At 40.8% G+C, this 27,594-nt stretch overlaps 1 protein-coding gene across 1 annotated transcript; it reads right to left on the bottom strand.

Moving 5' to 3' along the window:
* Window positions 1–1,502: 1,502 nt before the first annotated feature.
* On the bottom strand, window positions 1,503–25,159 carry lig3 (ligase III, DNA, ATP-dependent). The gene is made up of 21 exons (XM_079508656.1): window positions 25,083–25,159; window positions 23,920–24,481; window positions 21,777–21,911; window positions 20,611–20,826; window positions 20,040–20,191; window positions 19,305–19,471; window positions 16,159–16,236; window positions 15,509–15,677; window positions 14,334–14,489; window positions 13,185–13,316; window positions 12,902–12,981; window positions 10,970–11,057; window positions 9,674–9,751; window positions 8,589–8,712; window positions 7,474–7,616; window positions 7,100–7,174; window positions 6,048–6,194; window positions 4,955–5,093; window positions 3,870–4,138; window positions 3,497–3,580; window positions 1,503–2,782 (listed from the first exon to the last, which is right to left on the bottom strand). Exons 2-21 carry the CDS (start codon window positions 24,449–24,451, stop codon window positions 2,549–2,551), a joined length of 3,198 nt encoding a protein of 1,065 aa, XP_079364782.1. The 5' UTR covers window positions 24,452–24,481; window positions 25,083–25,159; the 3' UTR covers window positions 1,503–2,548.
* Window positions 25,160–27,594: the final 2,435 nt, after the last annotated feature.

The raw sequence follows: 27,594 nt of genomic DNA, 5'->3' as shown, positions 1-27,594 counted from the left end.
CTGGTTCCACACACCTCCTACTATAACGAGTCAACCCAGTCTATAGGTGCAGTGTTGCGTGAACCGTGAATCTATACTTACACACAGGGATGCACAACACCGTCGGCCACTCATCTCTGGCAGTGTTCGGTCTGCTCGCTCCTTCTCGGCTTCTCAACAGGGCCCCTTCGTCTGCTTGCCACTCGCCTGTATCAGACCTGTGCCTTCTACTTCTCCTACAGGCAGAACAGAGCACCACCGCATGTTGCCTAACAAACATTTGCTGCCAGAACTGCATGGAATGTCCATCATACAGCCTAGCTGGCCCTGCATCGGTGGTGGCACCGCAATTTGCAACACCAGATTTTCTTTATAATGGGATGAATGAATCTAGAGTTGCAACACCCTCCATTGACACGACAGCCCATTCGTCGAAATAGAAAAGTCTGATCTGCTTGTATTAAACAACGTTAAACTCACCATCATTGCAGCTTTACGAAAAGCTTGAATTATCCTCTTTCAATCTGCAAAGCGTTTGTTTCATAAAAATTCTGTTTCGTATCTCCAACACTCCAAAAATAATCACCTACACGGAATTTCTTGACAGAAAATAGCTCAATGCTCATGTCTACAGTGGATTTCTGAGCGGTGCCTCCGCTCCATTACACAGCAATGTGTGTCCCTATGTGTACGTATGTGTCTGTCTCTGTGTCAGAACACGGAAACACCTCGCCAATACCACTGGATGGCACACACAGGCCAGGGCGGATTACAGTACAGTACGATTAGTACAGTACAGTATAATTAGTACACTACAGTACGGATTAGTACATTACAGTACAATGCAGAGTAGTACAGTACAATACGGAGTTGTACAGTACAGTAGGGAGTAGTATAGTACAGTACAGAGTAGTACAGTACAATACGGAGTAGTACAGTACAATACGGAGTAGTACAGCAGAGTACAGCACCCGTGCAGCACATTACAAGTACAGTACGATCGCAGAGCAGTAAAAGTGCAGTACGAGTACAGTACTGTATGAGTACGAGTACAGTATATTTGCACAGCTCAGTTCACACAGGTGTGATTTTTTTTATGAAACAAACGCTTGAAAGAGATTGAAGCAGACGTGAAGTCCTTCTAGAAGAGATAATACTTTAAATGGACTAACTAATGTTTCTTAGTGGTGCTGGAAGGTCATTTCATGGAAGAGATGAGACGGAGTGGAGCAACACATCAGACACATCCAGGAGTTTGGATGCTGCGATGGAGTCGACATTTCTAGTAGTTAGTAATGCTCTCTCTTAACCAAAGTTAAGTTAATGTACTTTGAACATTCTGCGAAAACACTTTGTTCGCTGTTTGACGTGCTATTGTGACATTGCTATTGTGACATGCCCAGATTAGGGACGCTAAGGTTCATGTGGTTAACATTTAATTTTAATACATTTTCTGTAAATACCATTGTTTCTGTTGTGAGTCAAAACAATGGGGAATAAATGCAAACACCTTTTAGGAAGGAAGCAGTTATTGAAACTTTTATTTATTCTTTTTACATTATGTCAGCATTTTAGCTATTCCAAATAGCAGTATAGCGTTTGTCACTTTTGGCCTTAAAAGGGTAAAGAAAAATTGTAAATCATTGTTTTCATTTGGACAATAAGAAATACTAATGGTTGAAAACCCTAAAGCTAAAAGAAAAATGTCTACATATTAATTTTTACATTTCTGTTTGGACTTGAAGGTCATCATTTTCTTTTTTCTGTTAATACAAAAACATTGATTAAACAAATTAACATTCTAATTCTAACTAAATTCAAGAAAACATTTGCCGAAACAATAAAAGCTCCCTTTCTGCAACACACCATGGAAGAGACCACACTTGTTTCTGGAAACATTTAGAACTGACCCATTTACCGCTATTGTTGACAAAAGATGAACAGAAATTGCACAAAATAAAAATCATAACCACAAATGAACTGCTCGATTGTGGGTTTATAAAAGAAAACAATAAATACAACAACTGAAGGATGAGGGCGTACTGTCACTATGCCAACCCCCTCAATCTCACCAGTCTTGTCACACTGCTATACAGTCTGTCACTATAAAGCCCAATTTACAGTATACTTTGGCGTGCAACAAAGAATACGTTAGGCTAAAAGTCTTTACACACCAGGAGCGTGACGAATAAACAATCTGAAAATGTGTCTCGGTATTCCACAAAAAAAGCAGTGAAGTCGATGCCTAATTTATACAAAAAGGTTGATATTCACGGTGAACAATCAATCTCATTCTGAATAAAAATGATGTTACTTCATCACTTTGTACTCAAGACGCAAACATTAAAAAAAAAAAGTTCTTCATCGCGCAAGAACAAACGAAACTAAAGCGCTCCGAGAGTGTAAACACCTGAAAGTCAACCAAATTCATGTGGTTTAGTGTAAAAAAAAGAAAAAAACTCATTACAGCTGCGATAGGCATAGGCTGCTGTACCAGCAAACACAGCATGTAAAAACCTGTGTTTTTGTTTTCCTTACATTAAGGAGTTGACCTTTCAACAGTGTCCTTTCAACAGGGGACCACCACACGTCTTTTGCGGATGCACTCCCAGATCCAGCTGGGGGTGACTCTTTGGGCCTGGCAGTCCTCCTCTGCCTCTGCCAGCGTGTGTGTGGCAGATGCAGCATCATAGTCTGGTACAAGGTCTCCGTCATAGGCCACAAAGTAGCGCCTCAGTTTGTCAAAGTCTTGCACGGAGCTGGGCAGGAGCAGCTTCACCCCACTGAAGATATCCAGCAGTGTCTAGGAATTACCAAACCAAAGGCAATGTTGATATACTGTAGGGATGCGAAATAAAAACTAAGCTATGATGGCTAAAGCTAAGACAAAAAATATAGACAATTTTGTCAACAAATAAAAACTAGGGTAAAACATTAGGGAGGGACTAGTGGAGAAGAGATCCAGCAGAACCAAAAGACAAGTCATTTTATGCTTTGTTGCACTTTCAATCACAACGCATCAAGCATGCAACCAAGTGTAAAATCGTCGTAATCGCATCAAGGTCAACTAAATAAATTGTTGACAAAATCAACTGTAGATTTAGTCGACTAAAGCTAGATAAAACTACAACTTTTCACATGACTAAAACTTAAAATAATTTTATTCAAAAGATTATGTCTAAGACTAAATAAAATAATTCTGTCAAAATCAACACCGTTTTCTTAGCGATTCATCTATATCGAGAAGCGCATTTTATATATAATCAACTAAATCGATTACTCTGAATTATTTGAGCACTATGTTATGCTTTATTATACAGTGTCATGCAGAAATAGCTGATCTATAAGCTCTCAATGTGTGGTGTCGAGCTTGTAGATGTGCTATTTTCGCTAGTGTATAATTTGTTATTCAAGTACATGTTTCATAATCGATTACATCGATAAACTGCTGCACACCTACAATGACACATTCCTTCTAGGTTGAATGTGAACTGTGAGTCCATAACATTTCACCAACCTTGTCATTACTTGGCTGCAACACGTTCGAGGTTGCCTTAGACTTGCTCTGTCCATTACTGTGAACACTTTCAGACTTCTTTATCTGGAATAAAATGGAGCCTTATTAAAATAATAATTGATGATGCTTTGAGGTTGAAAGCTGCAATGCTTTACTCACTTCCAACAATTTACTGACATGATTACTTAATTTGTTAAGTTACATGCTGTACATATCATCCTTGGAAACAACTCTTACTTTTCAGGATTCAATTTCAAAAGCAGCAGAAGTATCAGATCCACAAGCTCAAAACACGTTCTGAACTTGTTGATCAGCAACGTTTGATGCTTTTGTGTGACCAAGTAGGGTGTTCATTTACAATATAATAGTGTACCTTCTTTGCGCTGGGCTCATCTGGGACAGGACTACGCCGTTCAGATTTCACCGCCTTTGACTTGGGTGTAGTGCTGGGCCCTTGTAGGACAGGGCTATGTGGTTCAGACTTCACTGCCTTTGACTTGGGTGTAGTGCTGGGCCCTTGTAGGACAGGGCTATGTGGTTCAGACTTCACTGCCTTTGATTTGGGTGTAGTGCTGGGCCCTTGTAGGACAGGGCTATGTGGTTCAGACTTCACTGCCTTTGATTTGGGTGTACTGTTGTTGCCTGTTGTCAGATTGAAATAAATGCAGGGGGGATTTGTGTTATCATAACCATGCGTCATTAACCAATATGTAAGCGAAGCAGATATAGACTTCATTTTAGTAGGTACATCCATCTGGGTTAATGATCTAACTTTCCTCATCAAACCGTTCATGTCAGAAGATCGCATCACTCAAAGAGTTGTGTCTCGGAACATAAAAACCCATCAATACCTCCGTATTGGAGCTCCAGGGAGCCGCAGGGGGTCCATGAGGGGGTTCCAGGGGGTCACCGGCAAAATTAATTAATATAGCATAATAATCAGTTTAACCACTTTAATCCGATTTTGAAAATAGTCAATCTACAAGATCAAAAGTGACGTATTGACCTTTCAAATGATGAAAAATGTGAAAATATGGATTCTTTTCTCAACACAAATCTTGTCCCTGGCACCAAGTATTTTCAGATGGGAATGCAAGTACAATTTTATTTGGTAGTCCTTGACATGGATTTACCCTGGATTTTAAGTTAAGTGTGGGAGGGTTGATGTACTCAACAACAAGGGCATCAACTTTTTAATGACTTGTGAAAAGTTGGTCTTCATCCATGTATTTGCATTAAAAAACTTCTTTAACTTTTTTATTTCTTTTATAAAAATGGGGGCATTGTTCTGCAAGAATATCGGGGCATTAAAAGATATGAAATGTAAAAATAATAGTGTACTCGTCTCAAATTGCTCCAAGTCTATGAATGGACTATTAAATGAAGGCTCAGGCTTTTTTGTCATTAAAAAATCTCACATGAAAAAGTATGAGAACCACTGGTGCTGTATGTACTCACTGCTCTTCTTGGGTGTACCCCTCCCATGGGAGGTAGAGGGGGGCGAGTTGCTCCCACTGTCTCCGCCAGAAGAGCCCTTGTCGTCGCCGCCAGCTGTCACCTCAAAGTCACTGTTCTCTTTTGATATGCGGAACAGCTCCTATAAGCACAAACACACAGGAGATGTTATCGTTTGCTGCAAAAGACAGTTCCATTAATTTAAAATGTAATCTTTTTGTTTGTTTCACAGCTGCAACCAGTGGTTTTGAATCATCTATGAACACATGTAAAGTAAATCACTAATATAGTGTAAACTCAGTGTAAATATCTTCCCTTGTGAGTGGTATATGGAATGTTTTTTAGCTCTATCAGTAGGCAAAGGATCATAAAATACATTTGTGACACTGTGGGTTTACTGGCAACCTATGTTTTCTTCTCACTCTCTCTTGCCCATATTTCCTACAAACTCCTGCGGCGGCGAATACCCTAAAATACAACAGAAACCAGGTGAATCACCAAAAGAAATTAATCAAAATCTTGGCGTGAGTTCAGAGGGTTCAGAACAGCCTGCATCAGTGTGTGTGTGGTACGTGCAGAACAAATCGCGAGACATGGCCAAAGCATTTCCGGGGGTCCTCAAATTCAGAAGCATCATAATAAGGAGCAGATCTACAGGCTCAAAACACGGCATGGTTTCGAGCTTGTGGATCTGCTACTTCTTTTGTTTTCTTTTGGTGATTTTGTGTGCCGCGAGATAAAGAGCTTTCTCCCCGACAGTAACAATATTGTAATTTCTAGTTTGCAGAAAGAATGAGTCCCCCAGCAAGTTAAAACATTAAGAAGATAGGGCTGCAAATATCAATTATCTCCTTAGAGATTATTGTAGCCAATACTATTTTATATTGAATAATTAAGAAGCATTTTTTTATACATAACGTTTTTCTTTTAAAAGATTTAGACATTGTCTTGTGAACTTGTAGATGTATTTTCTTGTAGATCTAACCATTCTTTTTGAAAATATATTACTATATTCAAAGATATTATAATATTGTGTATAACTGTTGATGTATGAGGTTTTGCAGCCCTAGAGGAATGAGTGTTGAAGTGTTAGTACTCTGAGCTGGGGCAGGTTGGTAGCAGTCTTCCAGTCCTTGTCGTCACGAATACGGGTCATGCGAGGAAAGCGGATGGAAATGCCGTCGGCGGTGTGCATCTCTGATTTGGAGAACTCTGCACCTGTAATCTCCCAGACTGGTGCATTCTACATCACCGCAAAACAAAATAACAAAACAACATATACCATAGTTCAGTGGTTCGCCAACTTTTTCAATTTCAAGAATCCCCAAGTCTGGCATGCATTATGGCCACAGACCCCCGTAACTCAAGAGTGTACAAATGGAACCAAATGGACCCATTTGTACACTCACTCTCTTGACTTACAGCGGGTCCATGTGGTTCCTAATCCTAACTATCAATAATTTAGCTGGGGATCCCCTGAAACCCCTTCAAGGACCCCTGAGGGTCTCCAAACTCTATGTTGAGAACCACTGCCATATTTGGAAACAACATAATATTACATAAGATAAGATTCAGAGATGAATAATTTGCATTTTCGTTGCATTTTAAAAGTGAACTTTAAAAGGTCCTTTCTGTGTGGAGTTTGCATGTTCTCCCCGTGTCCCCTAGGGTAGGTAGTGCCCTCACACAAAAATGCAGTAACCCTGGTCTCTAAACTACCTCCCTACTGGTCAGCCGGGGTGCCTGATGGAGGGGAAAGGAACTGGTCGGAATAACGTGTTCCTTCCACACGCTACGTCCGGCTGGTGAAACCCCCCCCCCCCCTGAAAAAAAGCAGCGTGGACTCCTCATGCATAGAAGGAAGCATGAGGTCAGTCCGCTGCCCCCCCAGGTTGGCAGAGGAAGTGTAGTGCCCAGGATTACATTAGATAATTGACACTGGGTGAAAAAATGGGTTGCAAAATCGTGGGATAAAAAATATTATTATTAATTTTATTTTAAGTGAACTTTTCCATGTTTTGAAATATTATATTATGCAAAAGGATGGCCCTTATGATTGTTAAATTGTGTGTAAATACATGTTTTGCATCGTTTATAGTTTAATAGTCCCCTTGAGAAATACAAACCTATTCAATTGTAGAGACTTACCTGAGGATCCCTGATAAGGAAATCTGGATAATAGTTCTTGATGATCTTCAGCCAGCCAGGGATTTTGCTTGGCTCCTGGAGAAAGAAAGACACACACACACACACACACACACACACACACACACACACACACACACACACACACACACACACACACACACACACACACACACACACACACACACACACACACACACACACACACACACACACACACACACACACACACACACACACACACACACACACACACACACACACACACACACACACACACACACACACACACACACACACACACACAGAGAGATTAATTGTCCATTCTCTGCCTCAGCTAGTGATCTTGAGACCTTGGGACAAGGTTTTTGTCTAACCTTGCTGATTTTAATCATGTCCAGATCTTTCTGGAGTCTGGCCAACATAGCGTCATCGAAACCCCCAGAGCACTTTGTGACCGTGCACCACTTCTTGGAGTCTGGGTCGTAGCAGCCCAATAGAAAACTTGACATGATGCCCCCTGGTGGTTGAAAGAAGACATGGTATTAGGAAACACAATGGGGAAATTGATTGATTGAAAATTGTATTAACAGTTTGGAGAATGGGTACAGTTCAATGAAAGTACAGGTCAATACAAAATCTGCTAAGAGGATAAAACCAGAAAAATCACTAAGACTTGTTTACATATGGGTCCTCCAATTTCAATTAATCAGAAGATATACAAATAATATACACTTCTGCAAAAAGAAAAAAATAAATAACCCTAATCAAATGCTGCTACTGGCAGGCCTGGATCAATCATGGTTTGTAGTCATCGGGCCGATCAGAATTACCCAAAATAATTCCCCACGATTAAGGGCATCATCATTTTAGGGCCTACCCAATAGAACCCTTGATCCGGCATAGTTTAGCTTATAGGAATAATGTGTTTGGTATATCCATCTTTTCTTCCAAATCGTAGCGACTGGCGAGACTAAACTAGTAGTTATACTGGATTCAGCATTTAAATGGGGATTGGGGGAATCAAAACAAAGCAGCACTGAAAACTAACTATTCCCTGGGCACTGTATTAACCCATTTAGACCGGGGAACCATTCTACAAATGTCTTCTAAACAGTTTTCTGAAAAACCCATGTTTCTGTGTCAGTGGTTCTCAAACATTTTCATGTCAAGGAGCCTCAAGATTATATGTAATTGGCCGTCGACCCCCATCTGAAAATATGTTGTTCCTGGGACCCCCCAGAATCAAAGATTTGAGTTAAAAACGTTCGCTCTGAATGAATATATATTCAAAGATTTGCACTACATTTTCACGATTTTTAGCAGACCTACAAGCTCGCGCTATGAGCTTGTAGATCTGCTATTCTTCAATAGCTAAAGTATAACATTACGCTTAAAACACCAAATGGGGTTCCCGCCCAAAATGGGTTAATAGTGCATGTGTATGGACCGGTCATGACAACAGAACTGACACTGTATTTGATGAACACACCGTTGGAGCCTTTGCCATAGAACGCCCCCAGCACCACAAGATCAGCCGTGTCCGCCATGGCTCCTTCATTTAGATAGTCCTTCTTCACTTTCAACCAATGCCGCTTCCCTGGCTCATAGTTACCCTTAAAACACACACACACACACACACACACACACACACACACACACACACACACACACACACACACACACACACACACACACACACACACACACACACACACACACACACACACACACACACACACACACACACACACACACACACACACACACACACACACACACACACACACACACTCTATTATCAATTGGAACGCTATGGTGCATCATGCAGTTAAAACCAAGTATTATGAAGCCATTCTACTACAGATCGCTAGTTCTCAACGTCATGCCCGAGGACCACCTGGGAGTCCAAATGGACCCATACAGGACTGTAACTCTAAGAGAGTGCACATGGATTTGTCCATGCTCAGATTGAAAAGAACACCAAAGAATTTACAGTGTACTAGATCACTGGTTCTGAAACATTTTCGTGCCAAGGACCCCTAAATGTATATGCAGTGCACCATGACCATGCAATGGTCGTGGGCTTGGCGTCTTCACTGTTTGGCATAGCCCTCTACCATATTGCCAAGTTTCGCGAAAATGGACTGCACGGTTAAGCCAGAACTGCTATTTTTGACGGAAGAAAAAGAAAAAGAATAAATATAGCTGCAAGCAGCGATAAGACATTGCATTTGGCCGTGGAGTGGACCCCCATGAGAAAATATGTTGTGCCAGAGACCCTCCAGAAGAGACGATTTGTGTAAAGAAATTAAAAATCATTCCATATCTTCTAAACATTTTTGAGATTTTTGAAAAATTGCAGATGTTATAAGCTTGCAGCGCGGCACGAAGTGACACACTGTGAGATTGTATATCTTCTATTTTTGAATAGCCAAAGTATAAAAATATGGTCGAAGAACCACCATACTAGATCATATATATATATATATATATATATATATATATATATATATATATATACATTTTGCTCTTCCAGTGGCAGTAGGTCCAGCATGAAAACAGAGAATGCCTCACCTTGACGTCTTTAAGCACCAGTCCTTCGAGGCCCTCCCTGATGACCCGTGTGATCATGTCAGCCAGATCTCGAGCCCTCTGTCATAAAGACACACACATACACACACAGGGCACTACATCAGCAATCATGTTCCGTGTCAGTGCCTGTCAAGTCTGTCTCGACTGAGAAGCAGAGCCACTGAGACGAATGCATCAACGAGGGGGTCAGAGACACTACGGGTCATTGTAGTTCATTATCGCCCCGCGCTTCAGCCTTCAACACCCAATTATAAGGATTCAATGTTTGGAACTATACAGTGGTGGAAGAAGTACTCACTTTTTTTTAATTCAGTAAAAGTATCAATACTGCAATATAGAAATACTAAAATCCGGAATTCTAAATGTACTTGAGTAAAAGTAAAAAAGTATTGGCATCAAAATGTACTTAAAAGTACCAAAAGTACACATTATGCAGAGTATCCCATTTCAAGTTTACAAACGTATAAAGATCTTTTGAAACAAATGGTCCAAATGGACAACATTTAAGACTGAACAGAAAGAATAAGGGTATGGGGGAATGAGGATGTGATGTAACATGCACATTTTGATACGCAATGTCGATTTTATTTACTTTTTTCATGTTTGTTTGTACTGTATGTTTTGCTATTGTTTTCTTTGGATTTTGTTCAAAAAAAGTAATAACAATGTAAGTGACAAAATAAAACAGCAGATCTATGAGCTTGTATATCGGCTATTTTCAAATGGCCGAAATGTAAATAGGGCTTAAGTGGTTGATGTGTGTTTTGTAATAATAATCAAAATCTACAGAGTAACTAGTAACTAAAGTTTTCAAATAAATGTGGTTGAGTAAGTACAATATTTGGATCCTAGATGTAAGAGTAGAAATAAAAGCATTGGAAATTGGTACAAATACCTCAAAATTCCACCACTGTAACTATACAGTAGTGTTTGGAAATATTGGTTGCCCAATGGTTCTTCATTGTTGTTTTATAGTGCACCTAAGCAAATTCCAAACCAACTGTTAAGTAGTGTTTTGGCAATAAATGAATGAATATATATGAATATTCTTCATTTTCATGATTCCCCCATTGCTATAAAATAATTGGCTCGACAGAGTGAAAGGAGATGACGCAACTCTGACTATCTCAGTGGCTCTGCTTAAAGCTACTGACATTGTAGTGTACTACAGCAAAAACGTTTGTTCTTCAATTTTTTTCTTTGAAATGTAGTGGTGGGTAAGACCAGTTAGGCTGGCACAGCTGCAGAACAGCCTTCTGGGTGAGCACATAGTCTTACAGTGACATGCTTCATTTCTGAGAAGAGGATTCTGTTGGGAACTTCAACCATGTTGTCGTGGAGAAACTTCCTGCGTTCACGCAGAGGCCTGGGTGAGGAACAGAGAGACACAGCACACTGAGCACAGTCTTGCATCAGTTGAGTTGTTCAAGCAAAACCTCTGAATAAATGTGAATAAACCAGGGCTGCAACTATTATTACTTTCTTGGTTGTGCCATTGATTACTTTTTCGATAAATCCAATAATCTTCATTTAAATCCATTTTTACAACAACTTGTGTAAAAAGTGTTCAGTGGTGAAGCCGGCAAGCCGCACCATACAAGCTGGCTACTTCTTGCTTGAGTGCTTGTCCTAGTTTGGCGATGGTCTATACCTAATATATATATATTATATACAAAAGTCTTTCACAAGAAAAATGGTGGTGAAACTAAGGGCGCATTCACACCTGTAGTTCGGTAGACTCGGTGCAATTGGAGGTTAAGTTGCATAATTTTTTGTTGCATTTTTAATGTGTTGCGTTTGCCGTTCACACTGCGCGTTGTCAACCGCAGCAGGGAACTTTAATGTGTTCAATTCATAAACTACACAGTAAAATCTATAGTGTTAAAATTATACTTCGAGTAGGTCAAATAGTTAGGACGTAAAGTGCAGGGTGTGTGTCACGGGCTGGACATTACTGTACGCGCGTGTGCGTGCGCGTGTGTGTGTTGCGTGCGCAATAGCAGATCGCTACAACTTTACCAACTTGTTTGGTAAAGTAGTGTCTAGCTTCAATAAACCAGGTAGGTTAATTGGAGTAGTCTATTGTCTGCACTACACAAACAAACCGGCTACCACCTTTATCTCACTCCAGATCAGCTGTCAGGATTCCAGGTCTCTACTGCGAGCGCAAACTCTTTACATTAATGCAGCATTGTGCAAATGTGCGCCTCCATTCTCTCGCTATATATCCTGTACACTGCAGTGTTTGTGTGTGTAAACTTCAGCATTTGATAAATGTGATTGTCTGGCCATATTGCGATAAGGGCTTGCTTCCATCTCTTAATTAGACCATGTCTTTATGCTGCGCAATAATGCCTTCTCCTTCCTCATCGTGTGCAAAATACAGACTCTTCATCCCACAATGGCACATTCTTTGGTTCATCCCTTATAATTAGAGTTAGAATGCATTTGTTTGATTGCTCAATTAGATTGAGCCTTCACACCTGCCCAAACAAAGCACACTTTCCGACAATATGCACCAGGAATCATTTTAATCGCAGTAAAACATTGTGGTGTGAATGCACCCTAAGATATAAAAAGGTAGACAAGGAGGGAGGCCACTGTACAATGCTAAAAGGATTTGAATGCCTTAAAAAAATGCTTATCTAGGCACATGAACAAAATAAATGGGTTAAACATATCCAGATTATTCAGGCATCAACTCTTACTGAACCCATTCACTGAAAACTATGTTTTTACATGCATAGATTATCGACTAAAATCCAACTTTCACACTCCTTTCACTTTACCAGGCATTTCATGACATCATGCACATATTGGCATGAGCTGTGATTGATCTACATTTGAGGGGACACATCCAGACAAACTCTGTTCTAGACGGCGTGGCCTTCAGCTATGCCATACAAACCTTGTATTGTTTTGCTGAATTTAAACACCTGAAAACTTGTGTGTGTTCATGCGTTGACAATCTGCAAACTAGATTAATCTAGATGGGAATATGCACTGGACTTTGACAAATTACATCATGGTCAACACAAAAGAGAACAGGGAGACAAACACAGATTCTAATCACCAAGTAAGACAGAGAAAAGAGCTTTAGGATACTTTTTCAATAACAATACTATCAACAGCTTGAGGCCTCAAGGGCAAGTCTGTGACTCACTGACATGAAAAGCAAATTGTGACTAAACCGAAATCACACAAACTTACCTCTCCATTAGACTCACACCATTGAAGTAGAGGCAGTCAAAGACAAAAAGGCACACTTTGGCATCTTGAAAAGCTGCTTTCTGTAAGAAAGATAAATGAGAAACCAAGTTGGGTACTTCACTGCGTCAACAACACACCTCATTAGTTTGGTTTTCTTAAGCTGACAAAACTTTGTTCTAATGTGTTGTTTCAACTTAGACCTTTTTTGATAAGGGTTTGAAAAAACTAACTTTCCTCAACACCATAACCTCCCCAACGCACACAGACGTCTGTTGTTCCTCACCTTGTGTACCCCCAACGTTCCAAAGGGCAGTGGCTTGCTGGTGTTTGTGTCAATGAGAAGCACCTCAGCATCCAATATCATACTGTCACCCCCAGTGAAGGCCTGGGGAATGTACTCCTTAAAATGAGCCACCTGGAATGAGGATTCACATACACAACAACGTTGGTTTTGCAAACTTTTGGAGACATTGCACTGATTTAAATACATATGTTTACCCTAACCTTAAAAGATACATGCCAACATTAAAGCCCCCAGCCCCCCCCCTGCCAGGACTCATTGCTTTATCACCGCATTAATAAACAATTCACACCGCCTCAGCCTTACGACACACTCGGACCGAGGCATATACATAATCTCTACAGTATGTCTAGATATGCATTTTTGGCACTGACATAAGAGGCTTCACGTTGTAGCACCAAAAAATTCTCAAATATTGAGTTCCAGAGAAAGAAAAAAGTAAACTGCTGGTGCTATTATGAATGTTATTACATATTTAACCTCTATAATACATATTATATTATTGTTATTTACGACTGCCACTTGTGCAATGGACTATGCGGTCATAGCAGATGATGCCAAGACCATTAGACGATACTTCAGAGGCGCGACAAGCAAGGCGGTGTCCTGGGACCGAGCTGCCAAAAAATTATGATCATTGTTTCTAGCAGCGTTCTGTAGAAATTATTTGTCCTTTTACCCGGCTGCCACCTTAATCCTCCTCTGTTTCATCGGTAATGCTCCTCCAATGCATAATATATATGCACAGTGTGTGGGGCGAGCTGTACCGTGAATGACCAAACTGCACCACTGTGGAAGTCACTTGAATACCAGGCCTGCTAAGAGCCACCCTCTGGTGGATTGCAGCCGCTAATGGACATCAACACAAGCTATTCATCCTCGCAGGTACAAAGGCTTCATGCTGCGAGAGCAAAATCCAAGGAAATCCCTGTAGGAAATGCCTGCGAGTGGCTCACTTGGTAAACATTATCTGTCTTGTGGAGAATGCAAAGGACTTATGTTCTTACGAGCAATTGCCGTCCCAGTCAGTACATTGCTTGGGGGGATAACTGCATAGATGTTTGTCAGACAGAGAAGGAAGAGGGGCAGGAAAGGGCGTGAGAGAAACAGGATAAAAGGGATTATACTGACTTTGTGTGGCAACACCGGCTTGAGGCTACGGCTGAAGTAACTGAAGTTGTCTCCATTTTTGTGGACCTGCACGCGCTCGCCGTCATACTTGATTTCAGAGTACATCCCATTGGGGCACTTCTTCATGGCGTATTCGATGGACTTGCATGCCTCTGCCTAGAATTGCAAAAGAAACACTCATTTAAACCCTACGGACCCAAGTTAGCAGTGCTAACTGGTGTGCTTTTTTTTGCCTCTACACCAAAACGCTTTGCCAAAAATAGCCGATCTGAACGAGTCATGTTGCGACATGTTATGTTAGGTTATAAAGCTGTTAATTAACCTTCCAACAAAACGGTTGCAAATTAAATATACTATAAATTCATTAAAAGTAAATTTAGTAATGAAAAATACATCTCAACAATTATTATTTTTTCTATACAGTACCACTCTTAACAACAGATGATTCCCCGCCAATGACGACCCTGGACATCATTTCAAATCCAATGACGTCTACGGTCATATAAGGGGTTTTATTGATTTAGTTAAGATTGCGCTCTTCACCACCGTATGAATAACTCTGGGTTGCTAGGCGACCGAGTAAACAGGAAATGAACCCGAAGTGAAAAGGTCCGCCTCCAACCACCTCCATGTAAACAGATTTTTTCAAATGCATTTATCTCGGAATCTTGTCTCAGATAGCATTTTTGATCAAAACCAGCTTTATTCACGGCCCATAACTAAAGCACCGATGATCCCGGTTACAAAATGTAGGGTTTTGGGCAAATTAAAATACGATCGCGCAAAACCTTACACAGCCGTTGTTTACTTCCGGTTCATGTGACATAAGCCAAATTCCAATACCCCAAATCTCGGCCACTCGCTCACTTACACTCGACCACTATAGCATCGTGGTGTTATGGTGAAATTGGTGACCTGACAAAATATGTGACCATCTCATTCACATAACTCACACGGAGGTCTTTGAATACGTTGCCTAAATACCGCTAGGTTGAACTCTTCTAACAAAACAAATCACAATGATTTACGTTCAGACACTGATGTTATGTCATGTCTACATGATTGTCACATATTTCATCAGGTCACCAATTTCACTTTACCACCACCATGCTGTGCCTAGCAAGTGGCCGAGATTTTGGGTATTGGAATTCAGTGTGAATAAAGATGGACGTCACCAGCATTGGCTGAACAGGGGTCATGAGAGAGGCTTCAATGGTGAGCAGCTTCCTGGGGCCTGAGCCGCCAGATGCATCCTGCTGGTTCCTCAGCACACGCTCGATCACATCGCCCAGGTTACGGGAGGCTTTGAAGGCATCGTACGCATTGGGGTCCACAGCGTCCAACCTACAGTACAGAATAGTTATGAAAATGCACAATGTTTTGATGCTGGGATGAGATTTTTTTTTCTTCTAATTAATTTCAAACGTTAACCACTTAAGCCTTCTATACTTTGTTGACCGAAGTCCACTCCTTTTTCCTTTCCACACAAAATATGTTGGCTGAAAATAGCCGGTCTCCAAGCTCACAATGCAACACGTTGTGAGCTTGTAGAAATGCTACTTTCACAGAATGTTTACCTATTATGACATGCCTGGAATAGGAACGTCATGGTTCATGTTATACTGTCTAGACAGATGGTAGGTTATTGGTTTACCTATGATCCTAGATTACTGAGGCACTACACTGTCTCTATGCATGTGATGCATGTGTATTTGACGTACCTTGCTTACTGTAAGTCACTAGTCTGGATAAAGAGTGTCTGCTAAATGCCTACATTGTAATATTGTTATTGTCTTGTAGTTAAGCAGAAGCTGGGACAACTTACACATGCTTGGCTCCGGAATTCATCTTCAAGTCGTGCTTAACAAGTCGAATATAGCATTTCAGGTCATTGCTAGTGCATCTATAAAAACACAAATGAGTCAACATTTTTCATTCATTCTTAAGACATCCTGTTAAGTACTGTATGTACATGAGCTAATCACAGTATACAATTTACATATTACCGTAAAAAAGATAATTTTTCAGCTCAGTGGACTTGTGGTTAGTGTCTGCCCTGAGATTGGGAGATTGGGGTTTGATCCCCGGCCGGGTCATAACAAAGACTCTAAGGCCCTCATTTATCAACCGTGCGTACGCCAAAATATGGGTGTACGCCGAAATTACCGCAATTTTCGGCATTTACCATTTGCGCCAACGTTTAATTTTGAACTTGAGCCAAGACAAAAACCACGTCTGGTCGGGAGCTGTCGTACGCTTTGTCCTCACCTGTTTTTCTGTCGTAGAACAGCGGAGCAGCATTGTTTGACCAGCTGAGAGGCTGTCACAGGCATCGAAACATATGTATTCACTCCTAAAATGTTTATATAAAACTATGTATATGGGCTAAATGTAAAAAAGAAAAAAAAAGTAAAGGAATACATCAACGATGTGTCTTTGTGTCATATGAAATTAGTAGGAGATTTCCAACTTTACAAGCAAGCAATTAAAATCGCGCATTTAAAAACAATGTTGCAAGTTAGATGCGTAAGCCATTTAAACAGTGTTTTGCATGATGAGCGCATACATGCGAGGATTTGGGCTGTCTGTGCTGAAATATTTCCATGGAGAGTATAGTGCAGCGCTGAAGCTGCGGAGAGTCCCAACTTGGGTAGCCTACTGTAGCCGAATCTACAGCAGGCCGATGTCTTTCTGGAGTTACAGTATGTGCAATCTCCTCCTCGTTTAATAAACCCGACGCGTCGCTCGAATGCCAAATGTGCCGTGCCAGCGCAAGTGGGAACGCATCGGAGATAGTATAGCCTAAGCCAGCCTGCAGCCCACCACACCAACACCACTGTCCAGTGCCACATGAGGCTATACGGTTTTGGCTGCAATATTCATATAATTGACAGTTGACAGCGAGGCAATTTAAATAGACTGTCGGACGTGCATGGTCAATTGGTCACGGTGTCACGGACGGACCACAGTGATAGAGAGAGACAGACAGGACAGGAGATGCACCTTGCAAAACAGCAGCGCGTGCGCGCCTATTTGTTATATAATTCATGGTTCACAGGTTCAGGTTTTCGTTCACTAATATATCTTGTTGTATATTAAATGAATAAAGACTTTAATAATTTAATATACAACTAACAACACAGTGACAGTTGCTTGCAACTTGCGATATGTGCGTGCGTGCGTGCGTGCGGGGGGTGAGGCGTGCAGCAAGGGAAGCGAAGCGAGAGGAGAAACAGACAGGGTAGTCCTACAGCTTTATTTAATTCATGCAGGTTTATTTATTTAAGATACAACAAGTTGCGTGTGCGTGCATGCGTGCGTCTGTGTGTGTGTATGGGAGGGGGGCAGCGAGTAAAGTAAAACTTTTTTTCTTCCTGTAACCATGGTTTCCAGGTCGTATTGCAGTTGTTCATGTCGCAAAAACGAGGGCGAGGCTTGATTTCATAGGGCGTGCCAGATAGATTTCAGCCGTCACATTTATAAACGTCCGAACGAAATTAAGGAAGAAACAGCTGTCTGCGATCACTTTGTAAATGCCGACCCGACGTGGGTGTACTACGAATCCTACACTCGAATTTGGGGCAGATTTTACACTCGATTGATAAATGAGGGCCTAAAGGTGGGACCCAATACCTCCCTGCTTGGTACTCGGCATCAAGGGTTGGATTGGGGGTAAATCTCTGCGACATACTAGCGTCATGTCCAGGGGGTGTACTTGTACATCAAGCTGCCTCACGCTACAGAAACGGGAGATAGGTTCCTGCCCTATTATATGTGGCCTCATGGCTCGCAAGGCTTGCTTACTTAGTTGTGGTTTTAGTTTATCTAATATATAGACATCCTGCCTACATGCCTGAGGCATAGACAATCCAGCAGGTTGACTTCATCAACAGGGGCAGCGGTGGCCGAACGGTTTGCGGAGCGGTCTTGTTATCGGAAGGTCGCCAGTTCGAATCCCCGGACCGGCACGTTAAAATTACCACCGCTGAAGTGCCCTTGAGCAAGGCATTGAACCCCTACCATGAAATGTTCTATGAGCAGGGTCTGGCTGTAAACAAGCATCTCGAGCTTAGTCCATTCACCCTGGGTAAACAAAGAACTTTGCTTTGCTTTATCCAGCGCACCCAATTAGTAACCTTCGCAAGTTACATGTGGGAAGAAATGCTTGAGCAAAAATCACACAGAAGCAAATATATGACGCTGAATTTTCTAATCAACAAGTCAACATCGTACTTCAAGTTCTGCAAGGAGCTGAATTTGAGAATGTTTTTCAAATCTATCAGTGTCAACTAATGTCATTTATTTTGCAAATACAAAATTGCAGAGCATGAGAGCAATCAACCCTCCAGGCAATAGGATACAGTATGTGTCTTGCAAGGCTGTGGATGTGTATCCCATCCCAAATCGAAACCTTGACACGACATTAGCAATTACAATTGTGGAAAGTCATTCAAAGTAATTTGAATGACAGCAATTATGTGCCAAAAGGATGGAGAGATAATACATAATAAATGAGAGGGGAAGAGAGGGCAGCAGACAGTAGGGACAACAGTTCTATACAACTGCTACTGTCCGTTTCATGGCTCTAGGTAGTAATTTCGCTGCATATCACTGTTATTATTAGGCTTGCCTCCTGGCAGAGCTTGGCACACCTTGTATCTACTCCTATGAAAAGCAAACAATTTAAGACCACTGAAATTCAGCTCATATTTCCGACTTTTAATCATTTTCTAGGCCTTCATTTTGGCTAAAATTATTGAATACTTGATTCCGACTTTTTAATAATCTACGGATTTCTTTGGCATTATTCTTACTATTATTGTTTGTGGTGGTCATAATGATGATCATCATCATCATGGGTATTATTATTTCTGTCATTGTGGGCTCGCTGCCATTTATAATTATTATTGCAAGGATTGTTGTTAAGATTTTGAACTAATGATAAACTAAATAGGATAAATAATATTGTACTTTTTTGCGATGGCCTCCAACTCATTCAGCTGATCGTCCTCCTTGGTCAACTGGGCCAGGCGTGTGAGCGACGCGTCCACGTCCTGAAGGGTCAGGAGGCTCTTTGCAGCTGGAGGGAATGATTTACTGTCCTCAAAGAACATCCTCACTGTCTCAGACACATCACCCTAAGTAATGACAAACAGACACACACCCATCATTTCTCTGAAGTAGTTTTTGAGGGGGAACTGTAAGTGTCCTACAATTACAGTACATTTTCAAGTGAACATGGCAGGAAAGAGAGGCTGATAGTTACTTCTAGGGCTGGGCAATTAACCAAAAACATATAAAAAACAGAGATTTAGAAGAACTATTAACACAATCTGTGCTGGCAGTAACGGGAGAGAATGTGTTAACCGACTTAATCTCACTCATGCAGTTTAATCGAATAATCAATAAGCAGCTTTTCTTTAAAATATTTTTTATAATTTCTATATAGCGAATCGGCACAAACAAAATCCAAACTATTATTCCAAAATGGTGGCATAGAAAAATAGTGAAAATAGCAGGTCTATGATGTTGTAGATCTTCTTTTTCTACTATTATTGTATTATTATTATTTAACTTTTTACCATTTTCATTCATCGAAATCGAGGTAATCGAGGCAAAAGTTTGAAATAATGGTGACGTTGATTTGACATTCTACCGCCCAGGCCTAGTTACTTCCTTTAATAAGAGACGGTATAGGCAACCGACCTGTTCCAGATCTCGCACCATGTCGTCCTGGTTGGCTCTGAACATGCGGCTGAAGAGCTTGGCAAGCTGTTTGTCGTTGAGGTTGTAGACACTCTTCACAACTCCTGGGAGGAGCAGCTTCACTGTCAGGTACATGTCCCCATGGAACTTATCTAGAAAGGATAGAGACTGGTCTTCACATCCTGCCAAACGTCTGTTTTCTATTGTAATAATGTGATGCACACGATGAGCATTAAGTTGAATCAGGTCTAGGGCTGCAACTACTGATTATTTTCTTAGCGATTATTCTATTGATTACTTTTTTTGGATTAATCAAATCGAGTGTGGTTTTTAAATATATGTGATTATGTTTTAACTTTTTACTATGTGATTGTGAAAATAATCTACAAGCTGATCTACAACCGCACGTTTTGCAATGCGTTTCACCTAAAAGAACAGGTTCAAAATAGGGAATGATTATTAATCGATTAACTGTTGCACCCTAATCAGGTCAGATAATTTTGTGAAGAGCACTAAACCAAGGCACGAAGGCAGTCAGTCAGGCAAAGTCAATCGATCTTCCACCACTCACCTCCTGCAGAGCCTTTCTTTAGGAAGTTCTGGATGATCTGTGTCTTAGTGTTGTAGCTGTTCTGTTCGGCCACCATGGCACACAGCTTGCGGAACTCTCGCAGCAGGCTGTCCTTGTGGCTGGGGTCACACAGCTGGGCTGACAGGCTGCTGCCCTGCATGGCTTTGGCCGGAGAGGACGAGGGAGACGGACTGCTGGAGCTGCCAGCCTTGGTAGCTGAAGATAGAGACAGAGGAATATGATGTAGGGCTGGCCCATATGACAAATCAATATCACGATTATTCCAAACTTTTGCCTAGGTTATGATCTAATGAACGATAATTTAAACAAAGATGAAAATAGCAAATCTATAAGCTCACAATGCGTCACGTTAAGTGGTTAATCAGACTAATCAATTTATTCAATTATTTAAAAAAATCTATTTTTTCTGTTGGGTGGAAAGTGAAACCTTAATTAATATACTGTATGTCCAAAGTAGTTCATTTTTTATTATTATTATATTATTATTATTATTATTATTATTATAAAAACAAAACAAAAAAATGTTTTTCAAATATTGAAAATGGCTTGAGGTTGTAGCTATTTTAAATACCTTTGTGTCTCTCTCTCTCTTGTATGAAGTAGGCAAAAATAAAAAAGGAGATCAAAGGATTCTGCCTGACAGCAACGATATTCAAATATTTATATGTTGATATATATAACCTCTTTTCTTCTTCTTTTTCTCCAAACTATTTGTTTTTCGTTCTCAATATCGATTTCGATATATTTTCAAATAATTGGCCAGGCCTATGATGAAGGCCGACTGTATTGTACTTATTCTGTGCACTGCAGGAGGATGCTAAACGCACACCAGTCTTAGTAGTGGTGCCGGTCCACGGTAGAACAATCTAAATGTGAAGTCTTGAAAAGACAAAAGGTGGCCGCACACACTCGTCGCCAAAGTGACGATAATTTATTGGAATAGGACGCATAGAATAAAAAGATCTACGTTTCGGAAGATGCAACTGCCTTCTTCAGGGTATGAATTGAAGTGCTTATTATCTGAATTTAGAAACAGATAGACATTTTCTACATCTCTATTTGTTTCAGGATGTATATTTGTGATGGTGCTCTAATGTGAGGCAGAGAGAACAACAACGCACTGTAGGATGGATGTCAAATCTCACCAGTGAAGCCGGAGAACTTGCGTGGAGCATTCGTGGAAGGGTCAGCCGGGGGAGACATTAGCTGACCACTGGTGTTTAACTTGGGCTGCACCTTCTTCTTTGGACTTGGAGTTGACTTGATTTTGGCCACCAGGGCTATATCAACATTAAGAAAAATAACACATTCCCTCTCAATTTTCTATGGTATCATCATGGAGTAAAAGATTTTCACTATCCTTTTTTTCCTTAATCTAAAAAAACATTATTATGTATACACACACACAATGTTGCTATGACACTTGATGCTATGATAGTTAAGTGTTTAGTGGGCTTGCTATTTGAAAGTAACATTTTCTTTTTTTTTTATATATATATATATGTTGTGGTTTGCAGGTATTTTAAAACCCCAACAAAAAATCATGATGCAAATGGGCAGGGCAAATGTAATGACGGATTAACTTTTCAAGCCGGTTGTCTAAACTCTAAAAGCGGTGGAGCGTGATCTTTCACAAAATTGCACATAGTTAACAATTTCATTGTCAACCTCCAGATGGCACTGTAGTGTCATTAGCTCATGCATATAGGCTATTAGTTATAGGTTATGAAGTTATACTGACCAAAAAGAAACACTATAGAAAAACATTGTTATAGTACAGAATACAGATCCAAATCCAACTGTGATGCATGCAGGATTTTTGCACACACACAGACACATTTTATTCCTTCCCATAGATTATCTGGGAAGGGTAGTTTTTACTCAGCCTGCATGTCAGAGTGCTGGATACACTTTAGCCAAAATATATATTTGTTTTTTTACACATTTATGTTGCAATGAAATTTGCAATGATCGCATTAAGTTACAAATTACAAATCCTGTGCTGAATATAATATACTGCTTATTTCAAGCAAGCAAGCAAGCCCAAGCAATATTATAGGTTAGCAGATTTCATCAGCTAGTGGCACCACTAGCATTCACCGAACATAATTCAGTAAAAGGTACTTGGGGTAGGAGAATTGTGAAATTGTACTAATTGTGTGTTGTTTTTAAATTCCTAGTGAAATTTGTTTGTTTCAGTGTGCAGACATCCCTTTGGATATTAAAGTTCTCTTCTACCCTGGATTTGAACTCTGTTTCCTGCGCAAGTGCTGACATTTTTACCATTTAGCTAATAGAGCCTGCCTGCTTGCTCAGGGGATAAATTCTATCATGACAATCGGGTAAAAAAATTGTGTCAGATCCTGTGTCTAGGTGAGACATGACCTTTGACACGATCTAAATGTATCGATAGAAGAGCAAGCAGACTAAATACAGCCACGCCAATTGTACAAGTAATATTGTATTAACATACTCTACCATACAGATTGGACAAAATCATAAAAATGTTACAGTGCCGTTTTCATGTTAAACTTTAAAATATCCTGACACATGTTTGTCGTGTGTTTGATAACCACATTTGAGGGATCATTGCAAATAATGTGAGGTTACTGTTTTTGTTTTATCTCATTAAAACCGGGAAAGCATCTGTGTCATTTTAGATTTTTGCATTGGCTAGATCAATCTAGAACCTGAAAACACCACCTCCCCTGATTTTGACCAATCATCCTTCCTAATGTTTAATTTATATTCACGTGCAGAACAGATGTACAAGCTAACAACCTGACAGATGCAATGCATAGTGAACTTGTAGAGGTTTTAGATCTTCTATTCTTCTATTCTATTCGGTACAAGTGTATTATTGTTAGTGAATTATGTATTACAGCAGCCATGTATGCAGACAGCAGAACACATATACACAATACATATTTGACATAGTACAAAGAAAAAAACAATATTACATACATAAAGACATGAAGACAAGAGCAATGTCCACCGCATAGATAACCCCTGGCTACAACTCCTGATTAAGCCTCAAAGTCGACTGGTGTACAAAGGACCTCTTTAGTCTGACCTTATTGTATGCTGGGACATACAGAAGAACCTCATACCTGGCTCATACCAATCAGCCTACGGTCTACCGGTCGCACCCCTAGGCAAGATATACAGGTTCACAGTGGCACTTGGCTTGTTGATCTGCTATTTTTGAGTGTGAGAACTACTGATTTAGAAGGCATTAGCAGAATGGGCCTCAGGTCTTAATGTTGTGTGTATGCATGTGTTTTGTACCTGAAACATGTTTATTGATGATCTCCTTGTCTTGGTCCTCCAGCTCCTCCCAGCCGTCCAACTCGGTGATGTCCTCAATCTTCTTTGTGGTCGCTCTTGCCTTCTCCATCTTCTCGAAGATGCACTTCACATGATACCACTCTTTCATTTCACCCCCAGATTCGCTGAAAGGGTTTGGCACAACCTTCCCTATGCGCACCACTTCCTTCTGGATCTTGTCCTTGCATTTCTTACACCCTGCTGTGCCACGCTTGGCATATTCCACGATAAACCTCTGCTCTGCCATATCTCTCTGGCTTGTTGTGAAAGGCCGATGATGCCAGGAAACCCTGAGAAGAGTGGCGTGAAGAAGACTGGGCTTTTGGTGTACAGAGGGGGAATAAAAAATACCTCTAAACTGAGGTAGAGGCTGCAAGTACGAGGAGATGGAAAGAGTTCTGCACAGTTTCTGAAGGAGTCGGCGCCTCTGTTCAAGAGGTTGTAGGCCTATGTACGCAGCCTTCTTAGTGACGAATACAATGGATCGCTGCATTCAGTGACATGAAGATCATTGCGATGAGGTCTAGGAAAGAAATGAGATACAATGGTTGGAAAATATTTTATATTACATGTAATAAGGCAAAAATAATCTCTCTTTCTCTCTCTCACACACGCACACACACACACGCACACACACACACACACACACACACACACACACACACACACACACACACACACACACACACACACTAATGTTAAATAGGAAAGAGAATTGTCTGATCTGAGATAGCTCTGGTCTTAGGGCTATGGACCAGAGCTAGATCTAAGACTACATGGACAGGCAAAGGTAAATTCAGTGGATTTGTTCAATAATCGGTTTCTGATTAAAAATAAATAAAGAGGGGAACCCATTGACATAAAGCACTTTTATTTTTCTAGTGGACACCCAATATTTGGCACATTTCCGACACTGCTTATACTTGTAGGTAGCCTACATGATTATAGTCTAGGCTTATACGTGTCGAGTGTTAGCCCTATGCTAATTTTCTACCAATACACATCAAGCATTTTGAGACGAAGGGCTGCCACGGTGCCACCTGGATAACAACTGATTGCAAATCAAGAGGTCTGAATCAATAATAACCAAAAATGTGTTTATTTCCAATGCATATTTACTATACCTTGAGAAATGTTTCGTGCTAAATAATCACACAAGCATCCTCATTGTTTCTCAAAAGCCACAGCAGCAACAATGCTGACACGGGAAGTACTCTCTCTGACCGTTGGTCCGTTGGTTCTACTTCCTGAGGTAAGGTCGGGTGGCAAACCGTGGGACTTTACTGCCACCTAGTGGGTGGTAGCAGCTATCACTTCATATCAACCCTTTTCACATCAAGGTGGGTCCATAATTTATTCGGCATTTGAGCCACGGCCCGCCGCCCACCCACGGGCCACCATTTGATGAGATTTTGCCTCTCATACCAAAACAATTCCATACTGTATTGATGTTGGTACCATAGGAGAGATAACAGGCAAACATTGATCCAAATAACATCTATTCTACATTCTCTATTGTGTCTAACTACTTGTAAATTAAGTCAATCCGTTTGACAATAATATAACTCGTTTTTTTCCCCTTCAAATTTGGACTTATTTGGAATCTATTCTGTGCTTTGCCAGTGGAGGTCACAGGACTGGTGTGATGTGGTCCCTAGATTGGGTTCTGGTGAGCTGCAGGTGGGCAGACATTGACAAGTGGAGCTGATACTAGTGTGCAGACTTTATTATTTTTCTTTTCTTTATTTTTTACTGCTTCTCAGCCCACTTTCCACCTTATATGTGGCACACATGTCTGTGGTTAATGAATGTCTGCAACCATACAGTCATTAACCACTTGGAACCTATATTGCTTGATTGCTTGAATATTTTCAATAATGCCCTGTCGTGGTGAATGTGGAATTGGAGTTTTTCACTCACACTGGGATGGAACAGCAGTACACCATCAAGGCTTGACAGGGGGCTCGACTGACTGAATTCAGGAGATACTTAATTTGTGACTCAGACCCAAAGGGGATCGACCTACTGACCCCACACCTCATACCCTGTGTGTACTGCACCTGGAAGGTCTCAGTGATCTACCAAGTCTGGGAGGATTACAGAGGTTTGTTATTGGGATTTTCTTGCTTGAGTTTTTATTTTTCATCCAAGAGCTTTTCTTTTTCATACCAAATGGGAGAATACGATGAAGCTGCAGCCTTCCTGGGGCAGAGGCCCATATTTCTGGAGGATGTTTGCCCTTCTAAATACTGTCTTCGTGTCCACTGGATTCAATTGTTTATATATCGTGTTTGTCGCAGCCACTCCAAAACACCACTGTTTCATTCCTGAGGCCAACCTGAGTGCGGCATGGAGGAAGGCCATCATTCCCATAGAGATGGTGAACGGACAGGAGGAGCAGAGCCGATGCCACCGCTACAGACTGGAGGAGGTCAGGAACCTGTCCGCTCTGGGCTACATCCCCGGTCGGGACGTGAACCTCACTGAACTGAGACAGGAGAGCTGTGTAGACGGGTCGAGCTACAGCCAAGACATCTTCCAGTCAGTGTGTGTGTGTGTGTGTGTGTGTGTGTGTGTGTGTGTGTGTGTGTGTGTGTGTGTGTGTGTGTGTGTGTGTGTGTGTGTGTGTGTGTGTGAGTGAGTGAGTGAGTGAGTGAGTGAGTGAGTGACCTGTCAGGCTATCAGTGGGGAGTGTTGGCTGATGAATGAATATCAACATCCTAATACATCCTAATACTGGGGGGTCAAATTATGACAGGCAATTTCTGCTGTCAAAATATGACCCCCCAGTCAAAAAACACTTTGTTTGAAATAGACACTCATGCTTTCCAAGGTGTGATTTGGGTTCCTAAGGATGAATACAAAAAGAATATCAACATCTTAAAACCAAAATGTTGAATTGTGGGTTTGAGCTCACATGCCCTTCATCAAAGGGGGGGGGGGGGGGGGGGGGGTAACCACCTGTCAGTGGGGGAGTGTTGGCTGGGAGGAGGAGTAGGACTAAGGCCCATTTGTCCATTCATTGTCAATGGGAATTTAATGTTTGTGTAGGACAAAGTTTGTGCACACACACCAAAAGCTGGATATTGGAGGAAAAAATATATATCCTTCAAAAATGTCACATGCCAGCAAAAATATGCCTCTCTCAACTGAGTTTTATTTAAAAAAATCACACCCATGTGAAGTGAGGGGTGCTCTTATCATCATACATCATTGTCAATGGGAATTTAATTGTATAGGACAAAATAGCCGATTTGCATGACATAAATTCTCTATTCATTGTCAATGACATTTAATATTTGTGTAAACACATTCCGTGCGTTATAGCCTATATAACAAGCCACAGTCACTGCCGATATTGTTTAATTAACCTTTGGAGCATACGGCGAAGTATTTGCGCCTTTGATCTATGAAAATCCCCCTGAAAATATTTGATGCTATGTTAGAATCGATGTAGACAGTTTTTTTTGTTTTGTTTTTTGTGTTTCGTTTCTGTACTGTTGTTTGTTTTGGTATCGTTTGTTAAATGTTTTTTATTTTTTTAAATGAGGTTATGTCTGAGCAGAAGTGATCCCGATATAATGTACTGTGACCTGAACCTAACCTAACCCGTTTCATTTCTTTCCAAAAGCCCTT

The sequence above is a fragment of the Electrona antarctica genome (assembly GCF_951216825.1).
Source record: "Electrona antarctica genome assembly, chromosome: 8".
In the NCBI taxonomy this organism is placed as follows: Eukaryota; Metazoa; Chordata; class Actinopteri; order Myctophiformes; family Myctophidae; genus Electrona; species Electrona antarctica.
Note: the sequence above shows the minus strand (reverse complement) of the source record. Positions and strands in the feature narration are given on the sequence as shown.